The sequence below is a fragment of the Molossus molossus genome, unplaced genomic scaffold (genome assembly GCF_014108415.1).
Source record: "Molossus molossus isolate mMolMol1 unplaced genomic scaffold, mMolMol1.p scaffold_m16_p_3, whole genome shotgun sequence".
Classification (NCBI taxonomy): domain Eukaryota; kingdom Metazoa; phylum Chordata; class Mammalia; order Chiroptera; family Molossidae; genus Molossus; species Molossus molossus.
Window position 1 is genome coordinate 117,044,794 of NW_023425366.1, and position 15,821 is coordinate 117,060,614.

The 15,821-nt window shown below is 41.5% G+C and overlaps 1 protein-coding gene across 5 annotated transcripts in view; it reads right to left on the bottom strand.

The window, feature by feature from the left end:
- Nucleotides 1–15,821, bottom strand: part of UBN1 (ubinuclein 1) — a 59,112-nt gene that overhangs the window by 42,490 nt on the left and 801 nt on the right. For 4 of the 5 annotated variants that reach the window (XM_036280875.1, XM_036280873.1, XM_036280874.1 and 1 more), the window contains exons 2-8: nt 14,769–14,871; nt 10,170–10,457; nt 5,603–5,689; nt 4,255–4,350; nt 3,797–3,931; nt 2,992–3,095; nt 1,838–2,276 (exon numbers count right to left, since the gene is read on the bottom strand). In XM_036280875.1, the coding sequence (XP_036136768.1) occupies nt 1,838–2,276; nt 2,992–3,095; nt 3,797–3,931; nt 4,255–4,350; nt 5,603–5,689; nt 10,170–10,418 (1,110 nt within the window). In that variant the 5' untranslated portion in view covers nt 10,419–10,457; nt 14,769–14,871. The remainder of the gene's footprint in view (nt 1–1,837; nt 2,277–2,991; nt 3,096–3,796; nt 3,932–4,254; nt 4,351–5,602; nt 5,690–10,169; nt 10,458–14,768; nt 14,872–15,821) is intronic. The other variant, XM_036280877.1, reaches the window with a different exon arrangement.

Below are 15,821 nucleotides of genomic sequence, written 5' to 3' on the forward strand. Positions count from 1 at the left end.
TGAGTATAAGTTATTAGGCTAGAACAAAACCTATAGTGGGAGTAGGGGCACATCCAAGAATTGCTTTGACTTTATGTAAAAAAACAACAACTAGCTACTGCCACATATATCTTATTCAAACTTTCAGATGCTACAAAACAATCTGATTACAAACTAGAGGACTGAAAAGAACAAGGAGTAATTGCCCTGGCCGGTTTGGCTCAGCGGTTAGAGCGACGGCCTGCGGTCCAAAGAGACCCGGGTTCGGTTCCCGCTAAGGGCATGTACCTCGGTTGCAGTTTGTCCCCGGCCCTGGTTGGGTCTTGTGGGTGGCAACCCATTGATGTATCCCTTTCATGTCGATGTTTCTCTCTCTCCCCCTCCCACTCTATCTGAACAAAATATCAAAAAAAAAAAAGGTCCTTAGGTAAGGATAAAAAAAAAAAAGGCCCTGGCCAGTTTGGCTCAGCGGTTAGAGCGTCGACCTGCGGTACAGAGAGACCCGGGTTCGGTTCCGACTAAGGGCACGTGCCTCGGTTGCAGTTTGTCCCCGACCCTGGTTGGTCGTGCGGGTGGCAGCCACTCGATGTGTCCCTTCACGTTGATGTTTCTCTCTCTCTCTCTTCCTCTCTCTCCCTCCCGCTCTATCTGAACAAAAAACAGAAAAATGTCCTCGGGTGAGGATGAAAAAAAAAAGAACAAGGAGTAATGGTTCTTTAACATAAATTCTGAGAGCAAATATAGGGCAGTACGCTCAAACATGCCAAGTTCAGATTCAACTACTTCCAACTTAACGTCCTATTAAGATATACTCTGAATTTCCAATGTGGTATAAATCATTTAAAATCATTACATGCAAATAGAACACCCCACGAGCTAATGAGGATGAACTAGAAATCTAAATAGGTTGTTTGATTTACTTCGTATGTTATATTAAAATATTTTTGGAAGTGACAAAATCATTTGTAGCAGTAGTTAACATTTACCCTACAACACAAGGACTATTATACCCAGTGATTCTGGAACATTATGAAAATCACTGGTTTAAAACTTACCATATAAAATTTTTGAAAAATAACAATTTCCAGCTATAGAGCATAAATACCACAGAAGCTCCATGTCAAGCCACAAGGCCCAAGGTGAAAGGTTATCTTAACTAAAATGTAAATGTCATCATGACTAACAACCCATGCTTGGTTTACAGGTAGGAATATGTTAATGAATTGACAGTTCTTAGTACTCTAATGATCAATTCCCCATCACCAGGGGAAAATAGCAATGGCTGCTTGATTCTGGCATTTGTTGCTGTTTTTAATAGAGCATGGACAGCATTCAAGGTTCTACTCCATTTTATTTATAACCATTAGGCATTCCTGTAATCAGTACCAAAGACTAATGACGTGCAAGTCTAGGGAGCAACTAAAACCCAGATGCAACTAAGCACATACTCTTTCGTGTAACGTGTACAGACTTTTGTGAATTTTCAAAACCTTCAACAGATTATTAAAAGATAGATCTTTGCCTCAGCTGCCTGCTGCCAACATTAGTGTCATCTAGCACACAAAAGGAAAGATACTCTGTGGGAAAGGAACCTAACAGCAGAAAATAGAAAATCTTCCCAGAAGAAAGTAAATTTTCTAAGAGTGAAGGAACCACAAAAGGTCTAAAAATGACATCTGACAAGCAGAGCTTACACTGTTTCCTCACTTGAGATGAGAAGAGAGCCTGGAAAAGCTTACACTGAAACTGCCAACTCACTAAGGGTTGTTCTGGGCATGTAGCTTCAATGGGTACAGAACCAGTGTCAATCTGCCCAAACTGCTTCCAGGAAAGCCTGGGCCACTCTGTGTCACCATACCTGAGCCAGCTCCTTAACGCGCTTCTCCAGGGGCGCAGGCAGGCCTTCAGGGAGGGAAGAGGGCTGCCTGAATTCCTGGTCCAGTCCCACCCCAAGGGAATCGCTTTCATCATCCATGTCACGGAAGGGGCTTCCTTCTGGAGACTCACTGAGCAGATGCTCCAAGTCCAAATCAGTCAGTGAGTCCATGGCAGTGGCTGCCTGAAGCAAGTCATTGTCAGAAGTGGAGCCGAAAAGCGACAGCAAGGGGTCAGAGGTGCCCTCCAATTCCCGTGGGCCCTGAGTTTCTGCCGACGAGACCGCTACAGGCTTATGCTCTTCGTCCCTCTTTCTCTGAGCCTCTTTCTCCTTCTGAAATTTCTTTAGCATCTCTTTAACACTCAAAGCCCCAGAATATTTCTTTTTTTTCTTCTCCTTACTGGCATTGAGGGCTGTGAAGCTGCAAGTAAGGGAGAAATTTGTTACTAAGGCTGCAGTACACCTCGAAGGGGAAATTCACAGAGGGATTTCACCCATTCCCAGTGCAGTGGTCTCCAGGAACCTCAATCACAAGTCCACCCTGTTATTCCTCCTCCCTCCTCTTGGCACATGGAGCTCCTTCTTGCTGGGACCAAAGCTTGAGATTTAATACAGGTTAGCAAAACCGTGTCACAGAGTGCTACATATCCGATGGGTTTTTAAAAACCACTGCCAGGCTGAAATAAAAGGTTGCAAAAAGGGGGTGAGCAAGAAAAGCTTTTAAAGGGAGAAAGCAGGAACAGTGGAGAGCAGCAGCAACTTGAAGGGCAGCTGGGGTGAGACTAAGTGAGGCAAAGAAAGCAGGACCAGAGAAGACATAGGGAAACAGCAGAGACAAAAGGAAAACTGGGACAGAGGAGGGGTGCCCAAGAGAACAAGAGACAGCAGCAGTCATACAGTGACAGAAATAGCCGCCAACACTGACGGTGGGACAGAGAGAACTGTGAATGTCTGACACACAGGGATGTGAGAGCACTGACTATGCCCACAATGGCACTGTGGGAGGCATTATGAGGAACGAAAGGCCAGGCCCTGCTGCCTTATCTGAAGCTGAGAGGAGGAGGGCAAGTCAGCTCCTAAGTGTCCTGCCCTAACAGTTCAGATTTTATCCTAGCAAAGAAGCTGCTGCCTCTCACCCGGCTTTGGAAAACTTGGACTTTTTCGATTTCTTCTCCTTGTCATAAGTGTCATCTTTTTTCTTCTTCTTTATCTTCTCACCACCTTCCTTCAACTTCCGCTTCTGAGAATTAAAGACAAGGCACAGTTACACAGCCCCCTCACTCAGGGAGCAAGTGCACGACATAACACTGGCCTTGCTCCGCCCAGGGCACATCCTGAGAGCTGTCCTATTTCCTTCATAAACAAAAGCTTTCAGATCAGTTCCTGGACCACAGACCTGTGGCAGGTCAATACAGCATTCCCACCGACAACATCTCCTAAAAGCACCAGGGGCTGAGACCACAGTGACCACTGTGCAGCCATAAACCTTTCTAGTTTGAAATGAGCTGTATGTGGGCCCTGCCTCTCATTTGAAACACACAGGCAGTGACAGACTTCAAAATAAACTTATCTTAAAGCTAACTTGTTTTCATTGGGATGACACCCCTGGGAACTAAAGATCTCTACATGTCCAAAGAGACACAGCAATACTGGTGCAACCTCCCCTCACTACATACCCTTCACTTTCCTCATCCCCACCCTGAGATGACGTCAAGGAAGGAATCCCTGCCAAGCCTGCTGGGACTCATAGCACCTTGCCACTGCACAGGTGTGAAAGGTGAACTGTCAACCTGGCATAGGCGTAGTTCATGCCTTTCCGCCAATCTCCTAAGCCATCCTAAAACGCACATATTCTGACAAGTCACCCACTGACCTCACAAGGTTTGTAAAAAACAAGAAAAAAAAACACTTCAGAAATCCAAAAGCAAGCAACGTTCTAACCTTTGGAGATTTTTTCTTCTTTTCTTTAATAAAGTCATCCTCAGATTCTGATGCTTGTCTAAACTGCAGGGTTCCCGAGTTAATGTAAAATCCTCCATATTTTGTAGTCAAAGAAGCAGGAACAAGCTCATCATACTGAAAGGGGAAAAACAAACAGTCAGCTCTAAGGGCTGAAGATGCAGAACAGATGTTCCCCTGTCATATTTCAGACCACATGCCTACACATGCCTCTGGCCAATCATGAATGTCTAAGCTAGAAGGTGTTTTGGACAGATCTGGTATCATTTTCAGTAAGGAAACCAAGGCCCAGATCAAGGGTGTCACTTCTTCCCTCATCAGTGCAGCTCCTTCCTCATGCTAAGGGCAGGCCCACTCTGACCCATTCTCCAGCCTCTGGGTCATTACCAGTACGGCGAGAATGTGGTAGTTTCTATGTGGCACTTTCATTAAGTACTTACCGCCTCTGAGTTATCGATGAAGGAATCGGATTCATCATAACCATACCCCATATCAATCAAGTCCTGTATTCGGTCTTTTCTACGTTTCTTTCCACCCTAAAATTTGAAATAAGTCATACACTTTTTTATGCTTGTTTTTCTAATTGTGGTAAGAACACACGAGATCTACCCTCTTAAACTTTCAAGTCTAAGATCACATGGTTTTCTTAATACACAGAATTAATCATTGCCTTGAATTCCATCAGCTGGTGACTAAACGGTGTAAAGCACTGGAACAGTCACACTCACACATACCCCAAAATCTCCTTCCCTAAAGGCCTTTTAAAATAGGACAAATTTGCCCTGGCCGGTTTGGTTCAGTGGTTAGAGCATAGGCCTGCAGTCCCGAGAGACCCGGGTTCGGTTCCCGCTAAGGGCACGTACCTCGGTTGCAGTTTGTCTCTGGCCCTGGTTGGTCGTGCGGGTGGCAGCCACTCGATGTGTCCCTTTCACATCGATGTTTCTCTCTCTCTCTCTCTCTCTGTTCCTCTCTCTCCCTCCCACTCTACCCCTCCCACTCTACCTGAACAAAAAATGGAAAAATGTCCTTGGATGAGGATAAAAAAAATAAAATAGGACAAATTTGCCCGGCTGGTTTGGCTCAGTGGTTGAACATCAACCCATGAACCAAGAGGTCACCAGTTTGATTCCTGGTCAGGGCTCATGCCCAGACTGTGGACCACTCCCCAGTGGGAGGCATGCAGGAGGCAGCCAATCGATGTTCTTTTTCTCTCCCTCCGTCTCCCTTCTTTTTTCTCTAAAATCAATAAAGAAAAAAAAAAATTTTTTTTAATAGGACAAATTTGGCCGGGCTGGTGTGTCTTAGTGGACTAAGCATCATCCCATGGACTGAGAGGTCCCGGCTCGATCCCCAGTAGTGGGCCTGCAGGAGACAGCCAATAGATGTTTTGGCCAACTGATATTTCTATCTCCCACTCCCTTTCTCTCTAAAGTCAATAAAAACAAAAATACAAATAGGAAAAATTTGTATCTGCATAAAATGGCCTAAGACAGAAGGAACTAAAATGTCTTCATATACCTTTTATCAAAACATTTATTCTAAGGATGAATTGCAGGTGTAAAGGGCCCTTCTTGTTCATTCATCCATTTAGCTGCATACACCAGTCCTGCCACATGCGTTTTCTGTACCTTCAGGCAACTGTTTATAACTGCATTCTCTTCTCTCCAAACTCCACATTTGTTTCCACATCAGTGTTGATTAGATGATACTCCACCAAAAGAATGTGGAAATGTCTAGAAAAGCCTCCCACCCAACAAGGTTGTTTTGTTGCCCAAAGAGAAATCTTACATATTTTTCTTCAAATTTCCGGGCAAGGGCCTCCACTTTATGCCTTTCCTTTTCTTCTTCATTAAAAGGATCCGAGAGATCTTTCTTCTGTAAAGAGACCATTACACAAAATAAGAGTTACAAAAATTTTCCACTATGTGTCATAATATATTCACTAACTACTCAACACCTACAGACTACATAAAAACAACTTTTTCAGAAAAAAAATAAGGTAGAATACATGCTATCTTCCCATCAGTGTTTACCTTAGTTGTATAAGAAAGAAAAATTTCCATTCAGGTAATTCATCAAAACTTAATTAAATGCCTACAACTGCCCACCGCAGCACTAGATCCTGTAGAGCTACAAATATGGCAAGGGGCCTTTAGTTGGGGATGCTCAATCTATACAGACAGATGTGTGTTTCAATATAGGTGGTTTCTTTCGTCACCCTAAAAATCATTTTATGTACTTAAAAACATTCTAAGGAGGGATTCACTTCCAAAGCAGTGGCTCATAAAGGTTAAAAACCCATGAAATGTAGCATAAGTTCTTAGGAGTTATTCTGCCTTATTGGTCAGAAAAGCAGTATGAATTTGTTCTTTTCTCAGTTCTACTGAAAATCAAACTCAGTTTCATAGTAGTCCTTTTCTTTGGATACCTATCTTGAAGGGTCCCTAATCTCTTTCTTCCCAATCTTAATACTCACTTCAAACATTTTCATGCAGTTTTCCAAAACTCCATAAACTTGCTCTTGCATTTTTCTCATCAATTTTCCACAGCTGAACCTTTAGTTTCTTTGGCAAGGAATCTTAATTTTAATAAGACTGCTGTACTAAATACCATAAGACTTCAGAGTAGGCCAAACACACTAAAGATTAGATCCCACATCTTATCTCTGCCTATTGAAATTCCACTCACCCTTAAAGAATCAGTTAAATAACTTAAGAGTACATATTTGGAATGAGATATTACAGAACGTACATATAAAATGTACCACAAATGGATAGTCTTTAAATCATGTGCTTATCTATAGCTTCTAATTTTTCTACAATGATCTCATATAACTTAAGTGGTTCAAATAATATTAAGAAATTCCACCCATCTGGCACTGGCCGGTGTTTCCTAGTGGTTAGAGCACTGGCCCAAGCACTGAAGGGTCATTGGTTTGATTCCTGGTCAAGGGCACATCTTGGGTTGCAGGTTTGATCCCCACCCCAGTCAAGGGCAGGTGGAGGAGGCAACCAATCGATGTGTCTCTCACATGATGTTTCTCTCTCTCTCCCTCTTCTTCCCTCCCTTCCATTCTCTCTCTCTCTAAAAAAAAAAAATCAGCCTTGGCTGGTTTAGCTCAGCGGTTAGAGCATGAGCCTGCGGTCCAGAGAGACCCAGGTTTGGTTCCCGCTAAGGGAACATACCTTGGTTGCAGTTTGAACCTCAGCCCTGGTTGGGTAGTACAGGAGGCAGCCACTCGATGTGTCCCTTTCACATTGATGTTTCTCCTTCTCTCTCTCTCTATCTGAACAAGAAATGGAAAAATGTCCTCGGGTGAGGATTTAAAAAAAAAAAAAAAAAATCCTCCAGTAACAACTGAAAAAACTAAATAAATAAAACCAAAAATTATCCTTGGGTGAGGATTAACAAAAATAAAAATGAAAAATATAAAGGAATTCCACCCATCTGAATCAGTGTTGGATTCATTGTGTACTCCTTAAAATGCTTTGCATTGGATAACAGTAGTTATCCAATAATTACTATTTCCTGAACATATAGAGATCCAGCTCTATCCAAACACAGCATCAAGGATATAAGCTCTCCTCAGTCCAAGCCCTCCAGGGTCTGTATTTGTACCAAACTGAAATAATTACCACTCTGACTCCTGTTACCTGTGTTGGTATAATTCTCCTAAAACATCTACAAGATTGCAAGTTCCTTTGAGGCTGGGACAGCGGTTTCTCCACCTGTATATAGACCTCAGTGTTTATCTAGCACAGTGCCTTCACATCATAAGAAATATAGGCTAAATAAATGAATACATGAATGTGTCAGATTACATCGTGCTTTGAACACTGCAGAGCAGACACACGATTCAGTTGTCCAACCTGTAGGCAAGGAGTGAATCCCCAGAAAATGAATACAATGTTCTCTGTGTACGACTCATGCATTTTCCTTCAATGGCGAAGAGCACCTAGAACCCCCCCAAAAAAGATGAAATTGGAGCACGCAAGTTCTAATTCCAGTTCAACCATTAATTTGGTTGGAGCCCATAAATAAATATCTTAATTAATCCCTATTTCCTCTTCCTCTCAAGGCATAGTATCTCTATTTAGAAAAAAGGATTGTGAATGAATTTGAAACTACTTTTCTCAGCTACCCACTGGCCCTCCAACAAGTTGACCCTTGGCACAGACTCAACTGGCTTCCATTCAACCAATTAGATCTTAATCAAGAAAACACATTTTCACCTGAGCAAAGAAAACTCTCTAATCCTTCTAACCAAAGGCACTCACCCCAAACAGCACAACCATGAATTAGACTGAAGGAGCACTGGCCACTAGCACTGCTAGGAACTGCATCAACATAATTTCAGATGTCCTGTGAGTCAGATACTAGCCTAATCCCCACCTGACTAAAAGCCAGTCTAGAGAACAAAACTGCTGCAGTGTGGGACCCAACCAACCTACTCTCAGAGCCTCACATAGTACACAGATGTATAGTAGATGCTTACAAATGCTCTTCACCAAACTCCACGTCTACATACAATATAAAAACAGGCAAAACTAACCTATGCTGTTGGAAATCAGAGTGGTCGTTAAACCTTGAGGGTGGGGTAGCATTTTGGGAAGACAGGAGGAAGGTTTCTGATGTCCTCCTGGAAAATGTTATTTTTTGTGATCTAGGTGCCGTTACATGGATGTGTTAAGTTTGTGGAAATCCATTAAGCTGTGCATTTATCATATGTACACTTTTCTTAGGTGCATAATTCAATTAAAAAGTTCACAAAAATTTTTTTTGTTAATGAATTGCCAAAACATCATTAATAGTTGAAACTGGGTGATGGGTACATGGGGCTTATTATACTATTCTCTCTAATCTATGCATGTTTGTTAAGTTCCATACTAAAAAGTAAAAAACAAATCTGCCAGGAAACAAATAATTTTTTAATACTTTATGACCATCATTTTACTTATTTTTTAAATCCTCACCTGAGGATATTTTTCCATTTATTTTCAGAGTAGATGGGTGGGGGTGGGGGGGAGAGGGAGAGTGAGAGAGAGAGAAACATTGATGTGAGAGAGACACATTGACTGGTTGCCTCCTGCACAACCCCGACCAGGGCTAGGGACTGAACTGCAACCAAGGTATGTGCCCTTGACCAGAATCAAACCTGTGACTCTTTGGTCCGTAGGCTGACACTCTAACTGCTAAGCCAAACTGGCCAGGGCATACATAGATCATTTAAAAAATCACTTGAGCCCTGGCTGGTGTTGCACAGTGGTTAGAGCTTTGACCCATAGACCAAAGGGTCTTGAGTTCGATTCCTGGTCAAGGGCACATACCTGGGTTGCTGGTTCAATCCCCAACCCTGGTCAGGGCATGTGGGGGAGGCAACCAATTGATGTGTCACTCTCACATTGATGTTTCTCCCCAACCCTCCCCATAAAAATCAGTGGAAAAAATATCCTTGGGTGAGAATTTAAAAAAAAAAAAAAAAAAACACTTGTGAAATCAAACTGATTCTCAAAAGCCTGGAAGGTTACAACCCAATTCTGCCCCACCCTCTCCCCAAATATATAAAACAAGAAAAAAATACACACAAAAATAGGTTTCTAGCCCTGGCCGGTTTTGCTCAGCGGTTAGAGCGTCGGCCTGCGGTCTGGAGAGACCCGGGTTCGGTTCCCGCTAAGGGCATGTACCTTGGTTGCAGTTTGTCCCCAGCCCTGGTTGGGTCGTGTGGGTGGCAACCACTCGATGTGTCGCTTTCACGTCGATCTTTCTCTCTCTCTCTCTCTCTCTCTCCCACTCACTCTATCTGAACAAAATATCGAAAAATGTCCTCGGGTAAGGATAAAAAAAAAAAAATAGGTTTCTATCCCTCCAGATAAAGTAACTATTCAGTATATTTTTGTGTAAAGAAGAGATGAGCAGTGTCTATCTTTTGTCATCTGCCCTTACATGAGGCAGAGTTGAGAATCCTTTAGAAAACAATGTCCAGCATGAAATCATCCAGCACTGGAACATCCAGGGACTGGTCACATTTACCTACATACATGTATTATTTACAGCGTTGGCATGAAAAAATTTGTCGATTCTTTCATTTATATTAATTAGCCATAATTAAAATTGGCTTCGGATGTACCTTACATTTTCTCCAGCAAAAATCAGGAGAGCGGTTCTAGAAATAATTCTATCCCTTCGAGCCCAGAGGCAAAACCGGCAAATCTGATGCTTGCTCTGGGATGGGTGCCATGATCCTGGGGCAGTCAAAGCCCACCTACTCTTGCTTCCACCTTCTGAAAGTCCCATTTGCACATGTTGCCCTAAGCATTAGATCTGCAGAGTGAATCTGGGGCCCCTGTGGGGGTACCTTGTCTCCCGTTTGAAGGCCTTTCACCTTCCCTCGTATGTTCTTCACAAGCTCTGGGTAGAAGAATTCTGGGCAGCGTTTGTGATCTGGCTCAAAGAGGGTGAGTGTAATCCGAACAGCTGCTGCAGCCGGCTCAGAGTCTTGATGCTGCTCTGCTCCCCCAACCTCCTCCTTTCGGGACTTCTTCAAAAACACAGGATTCAGAGAACCTGGGAGAGAGGTGAACTGGACCCTGTGGGGCTCCGACATGGCTACCAACAAGTCTTAGCGGATGTCACTGCATGGCTTCTGTTAACATTGAAAAGAAGGGCCAGGTCAAACCAAGATTTTTCAGTTATACAGATATAAGTTTAAAAGAATTTCACTGTCAAGAAGAATCCACTGTTCAATTTATCTTAATTACCATTTATTGCTTTTTTCTGTTTAAATACTATTCATCTTAAACGTAAACATTTTTATATATAAAAAGTATCTAAATTCTATCATTCGCAGATAATCTGTTTAGCATATTTCCTTCCTGTCCTTTTTCTATGCATATTCACTAAATCCTTGACAGTAGAGAACCAATGCTAAAAGAGCCTTAAAGAATCCTCAAAATTGCACAGAACCCTAGAGAATATTGTTGTTTATGTAATTTATGCAACACTTTTTTTCTGGCTAAGAATAACATCTTTTGTAAGACTTCTTTATTTTCATCACCAGCAGTTTACTTTCATTTAGAGCCATTCTTTGCAATGACAGTTTTCATTAGCTCAGAGTAACTCTCAGCCTGAAATAAGTAAAAATCCAGTGTCTCAAGAGTGGTGTGACTATGTTCACTTCCTAAGACACCCAAATTCAGGCACTGACAAAGACCTTCAAACTTATTTGGAAATGGTTAGAGTATACTGTGAACTCCAGCATTCCAAGGGTTAACAGAATATAAATATGCAAATATACTATACACCACCATACACACACACACACACAATTGTGCTTCATGTATAATTTGTGTTCTGCTCTACATTAAAAATTTTTTTTATTGATTTTAGAGAGAGAGGAAGGGAAAAGGAGAGAGGCAGAAACATTGATGAGAACATAGATTGGCGGCCTTCTGCATGTCCCCCACTGGGAATTTGGTCCACAACCTGGGCATGTGCCCTGATTGGGAATCAAACAGGCGACCTCTTAGTGCATGGGTTGACACTCAACCACTGAACCACACCAGCCAGGTGTGTCTTGCTTAAAACTCACATTTAAGTGTGAACTTCTTACCACATCCATATAGATAGTCATTTCAGCGTAGTTTATATAGGAAAAATAATAAAAGCAACCTCAATCTGAATGTCCAGCACTAAGGGAATGGTTTAAAAAAATTGAAGCTTTTTTGTTGATTTGTAAAGGCTTTTGATATATTCTATACTTACGATATGTATTATATATACACATACACACACATATATACATATATGTATATTGTCTGTCATCTCAGACTTTTTTTTCATTGTTATTTTCTATCTAATTTTGCTTAGAGTGAGGTACGATGAAAGATATTTAATGAACTTTTTATGCAGCTAACACTAGGATCTTTTCCCTTATGGCTTCTCTCATTTCTTTTGTGCCTAGAAAGTCCTCCAACCAGGAATTCTTATAAGACTCTACCTATCCAGTCTTTCACAGACATAATTCTCACATTGAACTCTAACCCAAATTGAATTTACTATGCCATAAAGTGAGAAATAAGGCTCTACCTTGGTTTCCTCCCAACATCAATCACTAAATAATCCTCTTTTCCCTGCTGATCTGGCATATATCTTAAACAACAACTCAGATATCTAAAGGTCTATTTTTGAAATCTACCCTGTTACTTTGATCTAGTATCTACAGATATTAACCAGTACCACACTGTTTTAAGAAATTTTATGGTATATTTTTACATTTTCAATTTTACATTCATCTTTACTCTTCTTCTTTTATTTATTTATTTTTTAATCCTCATCCGAGGACATTTTTCCATTTTTTTGCTCAGCTAGAGTGGGAGAGAGAGGGGAAGAGAGAGAGAAACATCGACATGAAAGGGACACATCGAGTGGCCACCTCCTGCATGACTCAACCAGGACCAGGGACAAACTGCAACCGAGGCACGCACCCTTAGCGGGAACCGAACCCAGGTCTCTCCGGACCACAGGCCGACGCTCTAACCGCTGAGCCAAACCGGCCAGGGCTACTCTTCTTTTAAAAGTAATACTTGGCCAGGTAGGTCAGGGAGTTGGAGCATCATCTCAATACACCAAGGTTCGATCCCTGGTCAGGGCACATACAGGAATCAATAAATGGATGTATGAATGGGTGAAACAAGATGATGTTTCTCTCTCTCTCCCCTCATCCCTCCCTTCCTCTCTCTCTCTCTCTGCAATCAAATTTTTTTTTTAATAAAAAAAGAAAAGTAATACTTGACTATTCCAGCCTGGTCATTATTTCAGATCAATTTTAGAATCATTTTGACAAGTTCTCCCAAAAAACTCACAGCATTTTGACTGTAAATGAACTATAAACATGAATTAATTCAGAAGGATTTACATACATTATATATGTGTGTGTATGTGTATATGTGTGTGTGTATATTTACATAGTAAATGCAATATTCACTCTTTCTATTATGACCATATAATTGTGATCTATAAAACCACACAAAGTGAAATATCTAAAAGAGTTAATATAATTCTAATCAGGCAGCAAAGTGATTAGCAACAAAACAGGTTGGTGGTACAAAAGACCATCACGCAGTAAGATGTTGCAATTCCTCTAAAAGAAACTGTCAAAGCCCCCAGAATGTTGTGATGTACTAGGTTGTAAAAATAAATTTCAGCCTAATCCTGGGTTCAATTCCAGTCAAGGGCATGTACCTCGGTTGCAGTTCAGTCCCCAACCCTGGTCAGGGTCGTGTGGAAGGCAATGGTTGATGGGTCTCTCTCACATCGATGTTTCTCTCTCTCTCTCTCTCTCTCTCTCTCTCTCTCTCCTGCTCCTTCCTTTCCACTCTATCTGAAGGTAAATGGAAAAATATCCTCGAGTGAAGATTTAAAATAAATTTCTGCTGAAGGTTGAAGTTTTAATAGTTCCCCCACTGATAAGATCAAGGCAGGTCTCACTGTAAGAAGAGAATTTGTGCTTTGGCCAGTGTGGCTCAGGGATTAGAGTGTAGTCCCCGTGCACCAAAGGGTGGTGGGTTCAACTGCCGGTATAGGGCACATACTTGGGTTGCACATTTGATCCCAGTAAGTGCAAGTGTGGGAGGCAACCAATCAATGTGTCTCTCTCATATCAATGTTTCTCTCTCTCTCCCCCCTCCCTTCCATTCTCTCTAAAAATCAATGGAAAAAATATCTTTGGGCCTGGCTGGTGTGGCTCAGTGGTTGAGCGTTGACCCATGCACCAAGAGGTCGCCGGTTAGATTCCTGGTCAGAGCACAAATTCTGGTTGTGGGCCAAATCCCCAGTGGGGGGGCATGCAGGAGGTGGCCAATTGTGTTTTTATCTCTCCCTCTCTCTCTAAAGTCAATAAAAGCTCTGGCCGGTTTGGCTCAGCAGTTAGAGCGTCGGCCTGCGGTCCTGAGAGACCCGGGTTCGGTTCCCGCTAAGGGCATGTACCTCGGTTGCAGTTTGTCCCCAGCCTTGGTCGGTTGTGTGGGTGGCAGCCACTCGATGTGTTCCTTTCACATCGATGTCTCTCTCTCTCTCTCTCTCTCTCTCTCTGTTCCTCTCTCTCCCTCCCACTCTACCTGAACAAAAAGTGGAAAAATGTCCTCGGGTGAGGATACAAAAAAATAAAAAATAAAGTCAATACAAAATTTTTTAAATTCTTCCATGAGAATTAACAAAAAAAAAATAAGTAAAAATGTAACCTTATCCTGACCCAAATTTTAGACATTGTAATTTCAGTCCACCTAGATGGTAAACCTGCTTCTCTTAGTTGTTTAAGGGACTTTGCAGGCTTGAGAAGTTATAGATATAGTGCAAGAAAATAAAGTAAATCAAATATATAGCATATTAACACAGATTTTGCATTTTTATAATCATGATAACTGCTATTGCTTGTTACTAAGTCATTTGAAACATTTAAAAGAATCAAACATTAGACCTGACCAGTGTGGCTCAGTGGTTAAACATTTACCCAGGCACCAAGAGGTCACTAGTTCGATTCTTGGTCAGGGCACATGCTCAGGTTTTGGGCCTGATCCCCATGGGGGGGATGCAGGAGGCAGCCAGTCGATGTTCTCATCAATATTTCTCTCTCTCTCTCTCCCTTCCTCTCTAAAATAAATAAAATAAATTTTTTAAAAAATCAAACATTAATGAATAACATGAGACTTACATCTACACGTTTATTTGACTTACAAGACTTAAATCCAAGCATATAAAACTTTAAATGCAGTTTAAAACATTTAAGTGCATTGAACTTTGTAAAAAGAGGGAATTTAATCTTTTAAAAGGGTGCCTTAATTGAAACTTTGTAAAGTATTTTCTTTTATATAAACATTCTTAAATCTGTAAATAAAACCAGATTTATCAGTACAACATACAGGCTTAATAAAAGCTAAGTATTTAAATATAGGCATACCTCGGAAATATTTCGGGTTCGGTTCCTGACTACCACAGTAAAGCGAGCCGTAATCCTTTTGCTGGTGGAGGTTGTTGCCTTCAATTTGTAAAAAACGCAACATCTGTGAAGGGCAATAAAGTGAAGCACAATAAAACAAGGCATGCCTGTACTCACCATTAACTGGTTAAACCTTAATCTAAGTAAAAGCACAATATTCTACCAGAAGAAAAAAATCCCTCTTAAAAACCCTCAATTGATGTTATCCAAGAAATGATAGCCTCCTTTTGTTATCTCAGATTATTCTCAAGAATTATGTATTTTTTGCTATACAGTCGTCCCTAGTTTATCTCGGTTAATCCGTTCCAGACTCTAGCGATTGCACCTGGTGTTGAAGGGTTCCTGGAGTGCTCAAATACCTAAGCCTACAGCCCATACGTACAATAATTTTAACTTTAACTGTAATATGGGGGTATATAATTGACTCAGACAACTGAGCGCGCGCTCTATCATTTTCACTGTCTCCATCATTTTTTTTTTTTTTTTCCATTTTTTGTACAGATAGAGTGGGAGGGAGAGAGAGGAAGGGAGAGAGTGAGAAACATCGACGTGAAGGGACACATCGAGTGGCTGCCACCCGCACGACCCAACCAGGGCCGGGGACAAACTGCAACCGAAGTACGTGCCCTTAGCGGGAACCGAACCCGGGTCTCTCCGGACCGCAGGCTGACGCTCTAACCGCAGAGCCAAACTGGCCAGGGCTCCATCAATTTTTTAATGAATATTTTGAAAAAACCACAATAGAGTGAAGCCGTGAAAGTCGAAGTACAAAGAGGCGAGGAACATCTGTACAGCCTTTCAATCATTATATTTTCAAACTGGTTGTTGGTGAAACAGAAAAATTGAATTTTGTGTACTGATTTTGTAGTCAGTCTCTTCATGTTTTCCCCCTTCATTTCCAAATAGTTCCTGTCATTCACAGATGAGAATTTTGTCTCTTCTTTCCAAAAGATTAAGTTTATTTTTGTTTCATGTCTTACTGCATTGGCTAGAACTTCCAAGATAATACTAGAC